General features: G+C 40.5%; 1 protein-coding gene across 3 annotated transcripts in view; it reads left to right on the top strand.

The window, feature by feature from the left end:
• The window catches only part of LOC132892060 (cilia- and flagella-associated protein 91-like), a 66,494-nt gene that overhangs the window by 41,867 nt on the left and 7,037 nt on the right, over nucleotides 1-17,590 (top strand). For all 3 annotated transcript variants that reach the window (XM_060930420.1, XM_060930421.1, XM_060930422.1), the window contains one exon: nucleotides 11,392-11,540. In XM_060930420.1, coding sequence (XP_060786403.1) covers nucleotides 11,392-11,540 — 149 coding nt within the window. The remainder of the gene's footprint in view (nucleotides 1-11,391; nucleotides 11,541-17,590) is intronic.

Below are 17,590 nucleotides of genomic sequence, written 5' to 3'. Positions count from 1 at the left end.
ACCGTATCGATATTTTTGCACACCCCTAATTAACATTTGCAGGGTTTTGTGATGTAAAAAGCAAAATCAAGATAGATCAAGTCAGATCTTTTTCTACCTTTAATGTGATAGCAAGCAAAATAATTCAAGTGAAAAACACACAGAAATGTTATGGGATACAGGAAAATAAATCTTACAATAACCTGGTTGCATAAATATGCACGTCCCTTAAATCAGGGGTCATCAAACTATGGCCCGCGGGCCGACTCCGGCCCGCCACCCCCCTTTGACCGGCCCCCAGCCCCTCTGCCCCCCACCACTTGAACCGGCCCAATGAGGCAATCCCCAAAAGTGGTCATGGCCTATTTTTTTAAATTGCTTTTTGGCAAATAACAACATGTCTGCATCTTGTATTTTGTTGATGTTATCAATTAAAATTGATATTTAGTTATAAAATGAACTATTCATATTTTCCGAATTTTCGTCATATGCTCGCGATCAAGCGGTGACAGGCAGCGCACGCGCAGAGAACTGTCAGTGTTCAGGACAGCAAAATGGCGAGCGGTAAGCGAAAAGCTGACAGAGAGTGCAGAGTTTTTAAAGAACAGTGGACCACCGATTATTTTTTCGTTCAGTGTAAGGACTGTGCAGTTTGTCTTGTATGTAAAGAAAGTGTGTCGGTTTTCAAAGAATATAATCTGCGTCGTCACTACGAAACCCGCCACAAAGAGTATGCTAGTTTGCGAGGGCAAACAAGAGAAGACAGGATTCGGAGGATGAAATGCGGACTGGCTGCACAACAGAATGTATTCCTTCGCCAAACCCAGATCAACCAGGCTGCTGTCTGAGCTAGCTATAAGGTAGCTCACCTACTAGCTACCCATGGAAAGCCGTTTACTGATGGGGACTTTGTTAAAGTATGCATGCTTGCTGTGGCCGAGGAGGTGTGTCCCGACAAGAAGGATGCGCTCAACGCGGTGAGTCTCTCCGCACCTACTATGACCAGGCGAATCGAAGATTTGGGGGACAACGTGTATGACCAGCTGAATGAGAGAGCGTCAGAATTCGAGTTTTTTGCTTTGGCCATGGATGAGAGCAATGACGTGCAGGACACAGCACAACTGCTGTGATCTATTGATCTATTGCTCATATTATTATAATTTCACTGTTTTTTAAATGTATTTATTTTATAGGCCTATTTATTTGACCTTTATTAAGTGCTGCACACAATTATTATTAATATTATTAATAATATCAACAGGCCTACCTACAATTTATAATTTTTCACTCACCTTTGCCAGTGTCAATCACCTCAACTAGGCAGATGTTTCTTACCTTGACAGATTTGATGTTATTTTTATTAGAAAATAAATAAATGGAATATCTGGGGTATTTCAAATTAAAACAAAGTGTGAAGACTCGATTACTACTTTTGCAAACCACTAGTAAAGATAAACAAATATGTGCCAGGAATCAAGTGTTGATATAGTAGTGGGGATATAGTAGTGTGGATATAGTAGTAGGGGATATAGTAGTGGGGATATAGTAGTGTGGATATAGTAGTGGGGATATAGTAGTGTGGATATAGTAGTGGGGATATAGTAGTGGGGATATAGTAGTGGGAATATAGTAGTGTGGATATAGTAGTGGGGATATAGTGGCGGGATATAGTAGTGGAGATATAGTAGTGTGGATATAGTAGTGTGGATATAGTAGTGGGGATATAGTAGTGGAGATATAGTAGTGTGGATATAGTAGTGGGGATATAGTAGTGGGGATATAGTAGTGGAGATATAGTAGTGTGGATATAGTAGTGGGGATATAGTAGTGTTGATATAGTAGTGGGGATATAGTGGCGGGGATATAGTAGTGGAGATATAGTAGTGTGGATATAGTAGTGTGGATATAGTGGTGGGGATATAGTAGTGTTGATATAGTAGTGTGGATATACATAGTAGTGGGGATATAGTAGTGGGGATATAGTAGTGGGGATATAGTAGTGTTGATATAGTAGTGTGGATATAGTAGTGGGGATATAGTAGTGTGGATATAGTAGTGGGGATATAGTAGTGTGGATATAGTAGTGGGGATATAGTAGTGGAGATATAGTAGTGTGGATATAGTAGTGTGGATATAGTAGTGTGGATATAGTGGTGGGGATATAGTAGTGTGGATATAGTAGTGTTGATATAGTAGTGTGGATATACATAGTAGTGGGGATATAGTAGTGGGGATATAGTAGTGGGGATATAGTAGTGTTGCTATAGTAGTGTGGATATAGTAGTGGGGATATAGTAGTGTGGATATAGTAATGGGGATATAGTAGTGTGTGGATATAGTAGTGGGGATGGCTGTGCCAGGCTAGTAATCTCTACTACACAATGAGGCCTGCTGGTGGTCATATTTGTCTGGGTCATACAATTCTATGTTATATAGCTGACCCGATCCCGGCCCCCCATCACAGTCAGGAACGACAATGTGGCCCCCAGAGAAAAAAGTTTGGTGACCCCTGCCTTAAATAATACTTTCTTAAAGTACCTTTGGCTTGTAATACAGCACTCAGTCATTTTGGGTAAGATTCGAGCAATTTACATCTTGGTTTGGCAATTTTCTATCAAATCTATCAAACTGTGAGATGATCTCCTGTGCAAAGCCCATTTCAGTTCTTCCCACAGGTTTTCAGTCAGATTTAAACCTGGGCTCTGACTGAGCCATTCCAAAGCTTTGATCTTCTTCTACTACTTTATTTGTTGAGGCCACACCAATTTAATTAGTTGGTTCTCGGATTTTTTCAGGAAAAATATGAAGCAAGCGGGCGAAATAAAAATAAAAAAATGCTCTGATGGTAAAATTAGCGATGGAAATAGACCAAACAATACAGGCAAACCAGTAAACAGATAGGCTAAATAAACAATTGAATTACAGTCGATTGAACATCTACAATGCACAGAAAAAAAGATTTGACCAGGAGTAGGCTACTTCACAAGTCTTTACCGAAAGTGAAAGGGGCGATTTGATTAGTTTTCGACGTCACGTGATCTCATGTCACGTGACCTTTTCTGTTGGCGGGAGTTTGATTTCGATTTTTTTTTTTCATTTTGCATTTTCTTCAAGCGGCGATTCCGAGAACCAACTAATCGAATTGGTGTGGCCTGACTTGGATTTGTGCTTTGGGTCATGATTTTGCTGGATGGTGAAATTTTTCTTCAGCTTCTAAAAGAGGCCTTTAGGTTTTGTGCCACAATAGGCAAGGCAAGGCAAGTTTATTTATATAGCACATTTCATACACAATGGCAGTTCAATGTGCTTTACAGAAGTAAAAACAAAAACAGTAAACAATAGAGAAATAAAATTACATAAAATAATTTTATCTTTATTCTAAAATAATTAATTAAAAGAATTAAAAGAAAATAATAAGAATTAAACAATAGTAGAAATAAAATATTAAAATGCCAAAAAGAAAAAGGAGAAAAAGAAAGAGAAAGAGAAAAAAAACCTAGCAGAATAAAATAGAATAAAGTTAAAATAAATTTAAAACATGCAGAGAAAAAGATTATAAAAAATGTAAAAATATTAATTATTTAACAGAAAGCATCTGAAAACAGCTTGGTCTTTAACCTAGATTTGAAGCTGCCAACAGCAGGAGCATTTTTAATGTCCTCTGGCAGTTGGTTCCATAGCTGCACTGCATAGTAGCTAAAAGCTGCTTCACCACACTTTGTTTTAACAACAGGTTTTAATAGTAAATTTTTCTGTTGCGATCTGGTAGATCTGATTGGGTTAGGCCGCTGCAACATATCAGAGAGGTAATTGGGCCCTGTACCATTTAGAGATTTGTACACCAGCAGCAATGCTTTAAAGTCAATTCTGTAGCTTACTGGAAGCCAGTGAAGGGACCTTAGAATTGGAGTAATGTGCTCTGTTCTTTTTGTTCATGTGAGAACCCTCGCCGCTGCATTTTGAACCAGCTGAAGTCGTTTGATGGTCTTTTTTGGCAGGCCTGTGAAAAGGCCATTGCAGTAATCAACCCTACTAGAGATGAAGGCATGTATTAGTTTTTCCAGATCATGTTTTGACATAAGTCCTCTTAGTTTGGAAATGTTTTTTAGGTGATAAAATGCCGTTTTAGTGATTGCTTTCATGTGACTGTCAAAGTTTAGCTCGCTGTCAATGAAAACACCAAGATTTTTAACCATTTCTTTAGTTTTAATCCCTTTTGTGTCAAGAATAGTGGTAATCCTGAGTCTTTCATCTTTTTTTCCAAATAGAATTATTTCTGTTTTATCTGTGTTCAGCTGAAGAAAATTTTGTGACATCCAGCTATTGATTTGATCGATACACTGGTAGAGACATTCAAGGGGGGCATAATCATTTGGTGATAGAGCAAAATAAATTTGGGTATCATCTGCATAGCAGTGATACAAAATTGAATTTTTATTGATAATTTGCCCAAGTGGGAGCATATAAAGGTTGAAAAGTAATGGTCCAAGAATCGACCCCTGGGGGACACCACAGGTCAAGGGCATTGACGTTGAGGAACAATTTCCCATGGTAACAAAGAAGCTTCTATCTTTTAAGTATGATTTTAACCAATTGATAACTTTACCAGTCAATCCAACCCAGTGTTCAAGTCGATATAGCAGTATGTTGTGATCAACAGTATCAAAAGCTGCACTGAGGTCCAGCAATACCAGGACCGATGTTTTGCCTGCATCAGTATTAAGACGTATGTCATTTATAACTTTAATCAGCGCTGTTTCAGTGCTATGATTGGCACGAAATCCTGACTGAAAATTATCAAAACGGCTGTTTGATATCAAGAAGGCAGTTAATTGATTGAAGACAATTTTTTCCAGGATTTTCCCGATAAATGGTAGATTTGATATTGGCCTGTAATTATTTAACACTGAAGGATCCAGATTATTTTTTTTAAGAAGGGGCTTTACAACAGCTTTTTTTAGGGACACAGGAACAACACCAGTCTCCAAGGATGTATTTATAATTTGAAGCACATCTGTAATTATAAGATGAAGAACAGACTTAAAAAAGTTGGTGGGCAGAATGTCCAGTTCAGATGTTGAGGAACTGAGATTTTGTACAGTTTTTTCAAGAGTCTCATAATCAATTAAACAAAATTCTGACATTGTGTTAAAGTTATCTATCTGTGTCATTGGTGATTGCAGTTTTTCAATTTTTTGCAACTGAGATATATTATGAGAAATATTCTGCCGTATTTTATCAATTTTACCTTTGAAGAAGGATGCAAACTCATTGCATTTATTAACTGAGAGAAGTTCAGGTCAATAGACTCCTTGCGCATGGCGTCACGCATCATGTGATAATTTCACCTGGGGGTCAAATAAACACTGTCTTTCGTGTAAGCAAGGCTTAATCTGTCTTCATCATGGTTCATTTTTGTGCTGTTTTAGTTGTTCAAATCGTTCAAATAGATAAACGGTATTACCGTCTCCCTGGTATCAAGAAAAATGTTAATTAACTGTACATTGGGGAAACGAAACAACCGCTTTATGGGCGCATGGCTCAACACAGGAGAGCCAGCTCCTCAGGCCAGGACTCTGCAGTCTATCTTCATCTCAGTAACACAGGGCACTCGTTTCAGAACTGCAATGTATGCATTTTAGCAAGAGAAGACTGGTGGTTTGAAAGAGGAGTAAAAGAAGCCATTTTTGTCAATCTGGAATGACCATCACTGAACAGAGGCGGTGGTCTGAGACACCACTTATCAACCACCTACAATGCAGTCCCTGGCACACTTCCCAAAAAACTGAATGCACATCCACACCAAAACTCAGCTGACTTCAATGACTCACATGATGGCAGAGAGAGCCAACGACCCACAGATTACCTTAACAACCCTCTAGGCTGCTAACACTGTTCACACCCAGCCCCCAGTGATCTACACCTACAGGATGACTCAACAACCCAGATGACCTCAACGACTCTCCTTAGGGTTGCTTTGGTTCCACTAGAGGATAAATACCTGGAACTCCCCACTAGTCAGACAGAACTGAAGAAGCCTTTCAGATGAGAGGTGAAAGTTCTTCAAGAATTTCAAGCAAGCCCAATTGCCTTTTTTAGTACCTACAGTTTACTATGACCTGGATGACTGAGAACCTTCACAGACATTAACACTCCTCACGCATCCCAGCCCATCAACACCCTTGGCAACCTCCCCTACACCCTCCCCTGAAGCGAAGGCTGCACTCAGGGTGTGTGAAGAGGACATGAGACAGCTCTTCCAGAGTCAGAATATCAGGAAAGCACCAGGCCCAGATGGACTCTCCCCCTCCTGCCTTAACACCTGTGCTGACCAACTGGCTCCAGTATTTACACAGATCTTCAACAGATCCCTCAAACTATGCTAAGTCCCCTCCTGCTTCAAGTGCTCCACCATCATTCCAGTCCCCAAGAAACCCTCCATCACAGAATTAAATAACAGGTCTGTCGCTCTGACATCTGTGGTCATGAAGTCCTTTGAATGACTAGTGTTGGCTCACCTGAAGAGCATTACAGGTCACCTGCTAGACCCCCTGCAGTTTGCTTACAGGGCAAACAGGTCAGTAGATTGAGACTACACTACATTCTGCAACATCTTGACTGCCCAGGGAACTACGCAAGAATCCTGTTCATCGACTTCAGCTCAGTGTTGAACACCATAATTCCAGAAATCCTCTCCTCCAAACTGTCCCAGCTCAATGTCTGACCTGCCATATGTCAGTGGATCACCAGCTTCCGACAGGCAGGGAACAGCAAGTAAGGCTGGGGGCAGTCACTTCTGGCATGCGGTCAATCAGCATGGTGCTCCTCAGGGATGTGTCCTCTCTCCACTGCTCTTCTCTCTTTACACCAATGCCTGCACCTCTATGGACCCAACTGTAAAACTCCTGAAATTTGCAGATGACACTACAGTCATAGGGTGAGAAGCTTGGTCATTCGGGAGAGACTCGGAGTAGAACCACTGCTCCTCCACATCGAAAGGAGTCAGTTGAGGTGGTTCGGGCACCTTGTTAGGATGCCCCCTGGACACCTCCCAAGGGAGGTTTTCTGGGCATGCCCCACCGGGAGGAGACCCCGGGGCAGACCCAGGACATACTGGAGAGATTACATCTCTCAGCTGGCCTGGGAACACCTCAGTATTCCCCCGGAAGAGCTGGTGGAGGTGGCTGGGGAGAGGGAACTTTGGGCTGCTCTGCTTAGGCTGCTGCCCCCACGACCCGGATCCAGATAAGCGGTAGAAGATGGATGGATGGACTACGGCCATATGCCTCATCCAAGATAGCAACGAATCTGCATACAGGCAAGAGGTCAAACAGTTGGTGCTCTGGTGCAGTCAGAATAACTTGGAGCTAAACACACTCAAGACAATGGAGATGATAGTGGACTTCAGGAGACACCCCTCTGCGATGTTCCTCTTCACAATATCCAGCAGCCCTATGTCAACTGTGGAGACCTTTAAGTTCCTGGGAACTATCATCTCACAAGACTTGAAGTGGGAATCCAACATCAACTCCATCCTTAAAAAAGCCCAGCAGAGGATGTACTTTCTGTGGCAAATCAGGAAGCATGCTCTGTCACAGGAATCGCTGACACAGTTCTACACTGCTGTCATTGAATCCATTCTGCGCACATCCATCACAGTCTCGTTTGGTGCAACCACAAAACAGGACAGGAACAGACTGCAGCAAATAGTAAGATCAGCAGAAAGGATCATCAGTACTCCCCTGCCCAGCCTCCAAGATTTGTACATGTACAACCAGGAAGGAGCCAGAGAAAATCATTAAGGACTCCTCACACCCTGGTCACAACCTTTTCCAACTCCTCCCCTCCAGCAGGTGCTATAGAGCACTGCGAACCAGAACCACCAGAGATAAGAGCAGCTTCTTTCCCCGTGCCATCAACATCATAAATATCTGAATTGATCCATCCTTGCCATTATACTCTTGTACCACTTGTACCTCCTGTAACATTCTCCTGTTTGCACGACCTCACTGCACTCTGTGTACTGACTGTCATGTATATTTTTAATATATGATGTCTGTAAATATCCGGCATATTGTCTGTATATGGTGGACTGTTTCTATTGTTGATAGCATACATTATAAATATGTATACTGTATGTTACAGATATTGTATATTATTGATATTATAGATGTTTTATGCATAATATATTATAGATATTGTATATTATGGATAGATATTGTATAATACAGATATTTTAGACATACTGTATATAATATAGGTATTTTATATGATGTATATTGTATATAATAGTTATTGTAGATTGTTACTAAGGTGAAGTATTCTGTCAGGAGGATGCAGGTAGATAGGAGGCGGATGTATTCACAGAACAGTATCTTTATTATAAGAGAATAACAAACAGGAATACAATCCAAAACGGCAGGTTGCAATCATAAACGGGGAACAGGCAAAGGGTCAGGCAAGGCACAAACAGGCTAAACAATATCAGAATCAGAACACAGAACTGGAGTCAGGAAACCAGGAAGACAACACAACAACTAAGGCTCGGTCATGGTGACTAGCAATGCAGTAGACTACTTCACAAAGTGAGTGAGTACTCAGTATCCTTATATGTGTGTGCTGATTGCACCTTAATCTGAGGCAGGTGTTAGTCATTAGAGGCGCACACTATTCAGACTGCGCGTGAGTGTCAGTTCATTGTGCATGCTGTTCAGAGCGTGCGTAAGAGAAAGTCTGTTGTGTGTGCCAGTGTGCGCAGGTGTGACATAGATTGCATAATAAATTGCATATTTATTCTCTTGTGTAATGTCTATATTGTCCATATTGTACCTAACATATACAATTTTTTTCTTCCATCCATCTATTATCTGTAGCCGCCTATCCTGTACAGGGTCGCAGGCAAGCTGGAGTCTATCCCAGCTGACTATGGGTGAGAGGCAGGGTGCACCCTGGACAAGTCACCAGGTCATCGTAGGGCTGATACATAGACAACCATTCACACTCGCATTCACACCTATGGTCAGTTTAGAGCCACCAATTAGCCTAACCTGCATGCGTTTGGACTGTTGGGGGAAACCAGAGCACCCGGAGGAAACTCACGCGGACATGGGGAGAGCATGCAAACTCCACCCAGAAAGGCCCTCGTCGGCCGCTGGGCTCGAACCCAGGACCTTCTTGCTGTGAGGCGACAGTACTAACCACTACACCACCGTGCCGCCCTAATTTTTTTTCTTATATTACAAATATATAACTTGCATATGCATATATCCCCCCACCTTATTTTTCTGTATCGCTGGAGAGACACCAACTGCCAGAACCAAAATCCTTGTGTGTGTCAACATACTTGGCCAATAAACATGATTCTAATTCTGATTCTGAAATGTTATCCTTTTTTCATTTTTCCTTTCCTTTATGTGCCCAAGCCTTTTTGTAGGCCTAATTAGTTTTTTTATGTTCTCTCTTTGTGCTTATCTTCCTGTCTGACAGTGAGGAGATAATCAGCTTATGGATTCCATCTGACAGAGTCTAGGTAGCTAACTAGATAGTGTGTGTGTGTGTGTGTGTGTGTGTGTGTGTGTGTGTGTGTGTGTGTGTGTGTGTGTGAAAGAGAGAGACGTTTGTACACCCTTCTAGGTATAAATTTTCTGGGCTTAATAGAGGCTTTGCACCGTCACGCAACTCCCATAGCAACGGTAACTATGCCGCCATGAACAAGTGGTAGGCATGTTGTGTAAATCAAATGGTGCTAACCCTCCAAAAATCCATTTTAATTCCAGTTTGTAATGCAACAAAACAGGACAAACAACAAAGGGGATGAATACTTTTGCAAGGCACTGTAACTGCCAGTATGATGGGCAGAAAGGCAAAGCATAAGCCCCAGATGACAGCAGGGACCTGCAGGAAGATTTAGCAGATGCAGACGTGGTGGTGAACTGTTCTCATGTGCAGCATCAATCGCACAAACCTAATCTGCATGGTAGAGTCATCAAAAGGAAACTTTACCTGTCATCACAGTACAAAAGTCAACATGAGTTGTATGTATATAAAACAAGATCTAGATAAGCCCAAGGCATTTTGGAAACAAGTGCTGTGGACAAATAAAGTAAAAATACAATTCTTTGACTATTATAACCAAAGGTACAATGTTTGATTAAAAGAACACCTTGCCAACTGTTCAGAATGGGGTGGATCGGTTATACTGGTTACACAGGAAACACTGCTCCGCTAGATGGAAGAATGGATTCCAGTAAATATCAACGAATCCTGAATGCAAATGTGGCACAGTCAGTCGAGAAGCTGAGTCTGAAAAGCGATTGGTTTCTACTGTAGGATCCAAAATATGCCTAAAATTCCACCATGAACTTGGCCAGGAAATGTTGACGCTCTGTGGGCCTCACAGTATCCTGAGTTGAACGTCACTTCAAATCTGTTGGCACATCTTAAACATGCTGTGCGTGCAAAGCAACCCAAGAATCTCAGAACTAGAAATATTTTGAAACAGTGGTTGAAAATTCTTTGAACAAGATTAGAAAGATTTTTAGCTTGCTCCAAAAAGCATTAGCAAGATGTGATATCTTCCAGAGGGTTGTTACTAGCAAGTACTGACTTAGTAGGGTGTCCAAACTTATGCATCTGACACAACAGCTATTATTTTTTTATTTATCAAGTTACTCTGATCAAGTTAACTATGCATGGGTTAGTCAAAATTATGTGAACACTAATGGATTATTTTTCTCCTGAATGTGTGGTGCGCTGTGACCGCTGCCGGCATAATTGGGGCCTACTTTCTTGACACCCCAACAGTGACGTCAGACGTCTACTTACAGATGGTGCAGCAGTACGCCATTGATGAACTTCCACTACAGATCCGATTGGCGGCGTATTTCCAACCGGATGGCACACCACCGCATTTTGGCCGTACTGTTCGTGCTTATCTCGACCACACATTTCCAGGTCGATGGATAGGTCATGGTGGACCATTTGCCATGGCCTCCACACTCCCCTGACTTGACACCCTGTGATTTCTGGTTATGGGGTATGGTGAAGGAGCGCGTGTATAGCAGGAAAGTTCGTGATATCAACGACCTCAAGGACAGAATAAGGACTGTGGTATCATCTGTTCCCCGCAAAATGTGTGTCCGGGCTTTAAACGATACTGTTGCTCACTGGTTTTATGTGTTGAACATGATGGTGAACAGGTTGAGACCGTCCTGTAAATCATCTTGCACATATGATGTATGTTTTGTGAATAAATGGTTTCTACCATTTAAGTGTTAACATAATTTTGACTAACCCTGTATTATGCTGCAGTTGTGTTTACCTTTTTCACTTCAAAACTGAATAAAAATATTGTGTTTCTGCATACAGCTGTAAGTACGATGTCTGTATTGTTATTGTACTGTGTGCTCTCAGGTGATGAAGGTGCACCAGGCCACAGTGGATCTATACCTGGAAGATGTGATCCTGGATAGCATCGATCAAACCGCCGAGGCTCAGGCCAGAGAAGAGATCCACCACATGGCAGAGGAGCTCAACAACATCACCTATACCATGGAGGAAACGTAAGCAACAGAAGGATCACGCTACTTTTTTCCATAATGTTAAGCTTCAGGCCAAGTTTTGCTATAAAATTATTTTGTTTACGTTTAAAGCACTCCAAGGTTATGCTCCTTGCTGTTTGGGTTTTTTTTAAATTAATTTAATTACTTCTGCCCTATTTTCCCTTTCCCATTCTCAGACTTAGATCTTCATCTTCTTGTCTGTTGTCTGTAAACTGTCCACCATGGGTTAAAGGGTATTTAGGGTCTCAGCCCCCAAGCTGTGGAATTCTGTCCTCCAGTGCCTTCGTGAAACTACTTCTCACCATATTCAAAACTCAAGTCAATTCTTATCTCTTATTTATTTATTTATTTATTTGCACATGATAAAAGAGATTTACAAGAAAACATAAATGGAACAAAAAACAGAAAACATGCTGGGGGAAAAAAAAAGCACAATGGCTTGTTCTAAGGCTACATCCACACGACAACGGCAACGAGATGTTATTTAAAAATATATCGCGTCCAAATGGGCAACGATCAGTAAAATATCAGGTCCATATGGCAACGCAACGCTTGCTGAAAACGATGCAATACACATGCCACACCTCTAGGGGCGCTGTAAGACGGTCCCTTCGGAGACACCAGAACAATAGAAGAAGTAAGGACGCATGCGCATAAACTATTATGCGCGAGACTTCATATTAGCCACAAAGTCAGGAAAATCTGTTCGTAAAATTACATTATAATGACCAAATACAATGAAAAGTATTTTTCCAGTCTCACCTGTGAAAGGTAATCCCATGTGATCTCGTTTGGACGGTAAACCTGTTGGTACAGTTAAACGCAGCTAATCTTTATTCTCCGCTTTGACCTATCCAATATGGCGGCGAGGATGACGTATGATTCTACGCGGAAGGCGGCGTCTTTAATGGTCCGGAATAAATTGAATGCTACACGTTGATGGATTAATTTGTTGTTTCTCACCTGTGAAAGGTAATCCCATGTGATCTCGTTTGGACGGTAAACCTGTTGGTACAGTTAAACGCAGCACATGAATCTTTATTCTCCGCTTTGACCTATCCAATATGGCGGCGAGGATGACGTATGGTTCTACGCGGAAGGCGGCGTCTTTAATGGTCCGGAATAAATTGAATGCTACACGTTGATGGATTAATTTGCTCTTCTATGCCCTTTTTGAGGAATGTATTGTAGGACTAAAACCAACATCTGAAGAGGTGAGATCGCTCCTTTTTTTCCCTATTTTTGCTGGCGGGATTGACTCTGCCCTAAGGGCTATTCTCTCTCTCTCTCTCTCTCTCTCTCTCTCACTTTGCACCATTACACAATAAATATTCACAGTGAAAATATTTTGTAAGCGCGTTTCATGAACCAAGTTATAGGATTTGTTGACAACTCGCATCGAGTTCGTTACACTTCTACCCGGCGTGAAGCACATGTGGTTGTGACGTCATCGTAAACAAATCCGTTCTACTCATCCAGACGACTTCACAACGGCAACGTTGCCAGATCTTTCCACTCTGGAACCCGTTCTCAAAAAGATTGCGTTTTGGGCACCCAAAACGCCGGTGCCGTGTGGACGCCAGGCCGAAACGATAAGCAATTGTATCGGAGTCACCTGAATCCGTTGCCATGTGGACAGGGCCTAAGTCTTCCCCCATTTAAATTAACAAGCAATTAATACAAATTTAACAAATTAGAGAATAACTATATTAACAATAGTAAATAATAAATAATAACAAAGCTAATAATAATATAATAATTGGTAACAAAATTATACATTAAACTGTAACAGGTATCATAACTGAAATAAATATAAACAATGTCAATTGCAGATAACAAAATATAAGTTAACGAGTGAAAATAAGAAACGAATAAAATGTAACTTAGGATCTATACATAAAGTAAAAAAAGTATAATTGATTGATTTTGAAATGGTGAATAAATATTGTACTAATAACAGAAGCCTGGTGCATGGTGTAGTGTAATATTTTACAATTTGATCCAAGACTGAACTATATTTAAAGATAAAGGTCAAGTGTGGCTGGGGAATGAAAATAGGTGGTTTTTGAGATTACGTTTAAAACTAATCATGGATGTAAAACTTTTAAGGTGGAGGGGGAGGTTATTCCATTCAATTACACATTTGTATTGAACACTCTTCTGACCTAGGGATGTTCGCACTGGGGGATATGTAGTTGGTCGCTTTGTCGAGTTTGGTAAGCATGAAATTAGGAATTAAGATTTAAAAAACTATCAAACGTGTCTGGAAGAGAATTTCTAAGAAATTGGAAAGTGAAGATATTTAGCTGAAGTCTATTGATATCAGTAATATTTAAAATCTTAAGCTTTGTAAATAGAGGTAAAGAATGGGCATAAAAACTGGATCCGGTGGCCATACGAACAAATCTTTTTTGGAGTATCTCTTCTCTCTCCACCACCCCGCTTTTCCTAATCGCTGACTGTCATTTTATCCATTTCTTTTACCATGGTTTGAGCTATTCTGCTGTCTTTTTGCCTTTGTTATTTGCAGTGATGGGAATAACGGCATTAGAAATAAACAGCGTTACTAACGGCGTTACTTTTTTTAGTAACGAGTAATCTAACTAATTACTTTTTACATCGTTATAACGCCGTTCCCGTTACTTACAATAAAATACTATGCGTTACTTTATTAAAGCTGTTCTCATCTGGCACGCTGCTCGTTCGGCCTTTCTTTACTCTGCTTTAGTGTGGGGCGGGGAGACACGAGACAACGGCACAGTAAGCCAATCAGAGTAGATTTGGACAACATACATACTGTAGGTAGGCCACGCCTACTGCACTACTGCATGCTCTTTCAATCAGAAGACCCAGCGATGGCGAGCGGTCAGCCCAGCACTGCGCTTTCACATTGGAAATACAGCCATTGCTTTTCATTACTTGAAATAAAAGGCAAAAATGTCTACGTGCAATGCACATTATGTCGAGGAACAAAGCGTTTGTCCTCGTCAGTGGCCAGTAATTAGTAACATAATTTTAATAACTACAAAAATATCTTAAATTTGATAGATGTCTTATCTCACATTGTTCCACAAAAATATTAAGATAGTGTAGATAACGTTGCTAATTGGTTCTGTTAAGTGTCCATTTCAGTCATTAAACACATTTAACATTCACTTTTATTATGATTACACTAATTGAATTTGATTTTTTTGAGAGGGAACAAAATGTAACGGAATAATTACTTTCCCTGGTAATTAGTTACTTTTATGACAAAGTAACTCCGTTACTAACTCAGTTACTTTTTGGGAAAAGTAACTAGTAACTATAACTAATTACTTTTTGAAAGTAACGTGCCCAACACTGGTTATTTGTGATTATTTTACATTCTTCTGTCTCTTATTTGTAATGATTTCCATTTGCATGTTTGTGTGTGTGGTTGTTTGTTGTTCTGTTAATTTTGTGGTTATGTTCATTTTTTGTGGTTAATTTTGTGTACGGAGGTATATATATTAAACTTTGTTGTTCTGTTTCATACCCATGGGTGTGTTGAGGGTCATAGTGAGGCAATGTAGCGTGAGTAGAAGATGCTCTGAAAGTGTCTATCAGGCATAAAGCACTCATTACACTTCTGTTGGGCAGTAAGTGGCTTTGACAATCTGAAAAAAAAATGACTGGTCCTGGAGAATTTAAAAAAAAAAAAAAACCTTGAACATAAATGGCTTGTTACTGACAAATAGGAAATCCTGGAAATTTCAAATTGATTTATAGAAGGAGTATTGAATGTATGTACCGTATGTTTGTACAACACTGTTAGATAAATGAATGTAGCATTATAATAACACTCAGGTTCTGGATTCATAGTAAATATGGCTTCATTTATAAACCTTTCCAACTGAAATGTATAATCGTCTAAAATGGGTGCAGAGATGAAATACTGAAATGTATAGATGATTAGATTTTTTGGACAGACAGTGTCAGGGAAATCAGGTGACAGTCAAAGACAGGACTGAAAGCTAGACGGCCTTTCGATTTCATAAAATCGGTGAAATTTAGTTCCGTCTGAAATGTGGTCATTGTGATATATGTTTATTTCTGTAATTTCTCACAAAATATCAGGCCATTCTGTGGCTGGGAAGTTATTTAATTCTCCGCTGTAAAGTCACATTTGAGCATTTTAAGTCTCATATTAGTCTAAAATGTTTTATAGGTTATTCTCAGTGTGCTTTGAATGAATATTAAAGCTAGACTGCCTTTCAGATTTTAAGTATAGGTTATAAGAATTTTCCCCGACACCCAATTATTTTTGTTTAGTGGATCAAAAGCTACTGAACTCGAATCACAGACTTCCAATTTTATTAGTTTTTTTTTTTTAACAGAGCAATTAATGAATTTATCTCCACGTGGGGGTGGCACGGTGGTGTAGTGGTTAGCGCTGTCGCCTCACAGCAAGAAGGTCCGGGTTCGAGCCCCGTGGCCGGCGAGGGCCTTTCTGTGTGGAGTTTGCATGTTCTCCCCGTGTCCGCGTGGGTTTCCTCCGGGTGCTCCGGTTTCCCCCACAGTCCAAAGACATGCAGATTAGGTTAACTGGTGACTCTAAATTGAGCGTAGGTGTGAATGTGAGTGTGAATGGTTGTCTGTGTCTATGTGTCAGCCCTGTGATGACCTGGCGACTTGTCCAGGGTGTACCCCACCTTTCGCCCGTAGTCAGCTGGGATAGGCTCCAGCTTGCCTGCGACCCTGTAGAACAGGATAAAGCAGCTAGAGATAATGAGATGAGATGAGATCTCCACGTGGCCCTAAATTCTCCACTATTTTTTCCTGCTTCACCATGACCCAATACAAGATATTACATCATGCATCATGTGGTGGGCTTTCCCCGTTCACGCAAGGCATTGTGGGATACAAATTTGAAACAGGAGAGAAAAATGGAGGACGTGAGTGTGCGAATGAAACATGAAAGACCGACTACAGTAACGGAAAGAAAGCGAGAAGACGTTATGTTCTATACGAAGGAAAGGAAACGCAGGACCAAACTAATAAATATGGGCGCTCAGCGAGCACCTCGGTGTGATCAGCTGTTCTTTTAGCGACAGAATGATGGAACTGTCAGTGCACGCTCAAAGGGAAACCTGTAGATGGCAGTAATGCAACACTGTGGATGCCAGCTGCTGTAAAACCCAAAAGAAGAAGAAGGTAAACCTGCGCATGCGCACACGGACTTCCTCTGTCTGCTTGACTGCACCAAGCGAGTGATTTCATGCACATTATTTGCTTTAATCCCCTCAAATTAAATAACTTCCCAGCCACAGAATGGCCTGATATTTTGTGAGATATTACAGAAATAAACGTATATGGGTCTGTCTCAGAAACTGGGTACCTGTACTAAATATACTCACAGTCAATAAACTATGTGGTTTTGAATGGTGATGTTGGTTTTAATTTGAAATAAAATGATGAAAGAAATAATACAGATAAAACTAAATCTTTGATGTGAATACTCTATTCAGAATTTGGCAAAAATTCTGCAAATTTGTGGAAAAATGGTGGCTTGATCTGGGACATGATAAACGGTCGACTACATCGCATTCCCTTAAAAAGGTTGTAGTCCACTGAAAAGTCTACAGTTATCACTAATTGTATTTTAAGTTGTAACTTTATACACCTAAGGATTGTTGCGCTCACAGAATAATCATAACCGTAATAAAACATCATGCAAAATATTTGATCACCGTCGTAACTCCATTTTCCGCAGACCCAAAACCAATACGATCGTGTGTTTTGATCTAAACGGAAAGCCTCAGGGTCGAGGTCACTACCTCACCAAAAGTAGTAACTTAAAATCACTACGCTATATAAAAATTTAGTTATAAATCTGCGATTTTGTTTTTTAAAACGAAAGCTGAAAGTTAGGTATAGAATATGTTTCTTACAGAATATGTTACGATGGTAGCTGGTCTTGTATGAATTTCTGAGCTATAAAATGAGTTGTGGTCTATTTTTTACCGTAGTGTGTTATTTGTGTGCGGGGAAGGACACACATTAACAATTTGCATGTGTAGAATGGAATT

Source organism: Neoarius graeffei, chromosome 9 (genome assembly GCF_027579695.1).
Source record: "Neoarius graeffei isolate fNeoGra1 chromosome 9, fNeoGra1.pri, whole genome shotgun sequence".
NCBI lineage: Eukaryota > Metazoa > Chordata > Actinopteri > Siluriformes > Ariidae > Neoarius > Neoarius graeffei.
Note: the sequence above shows the minus strand (reverse complement) of the source record. Positions and strands in the feature narration are given on the sequence as shown.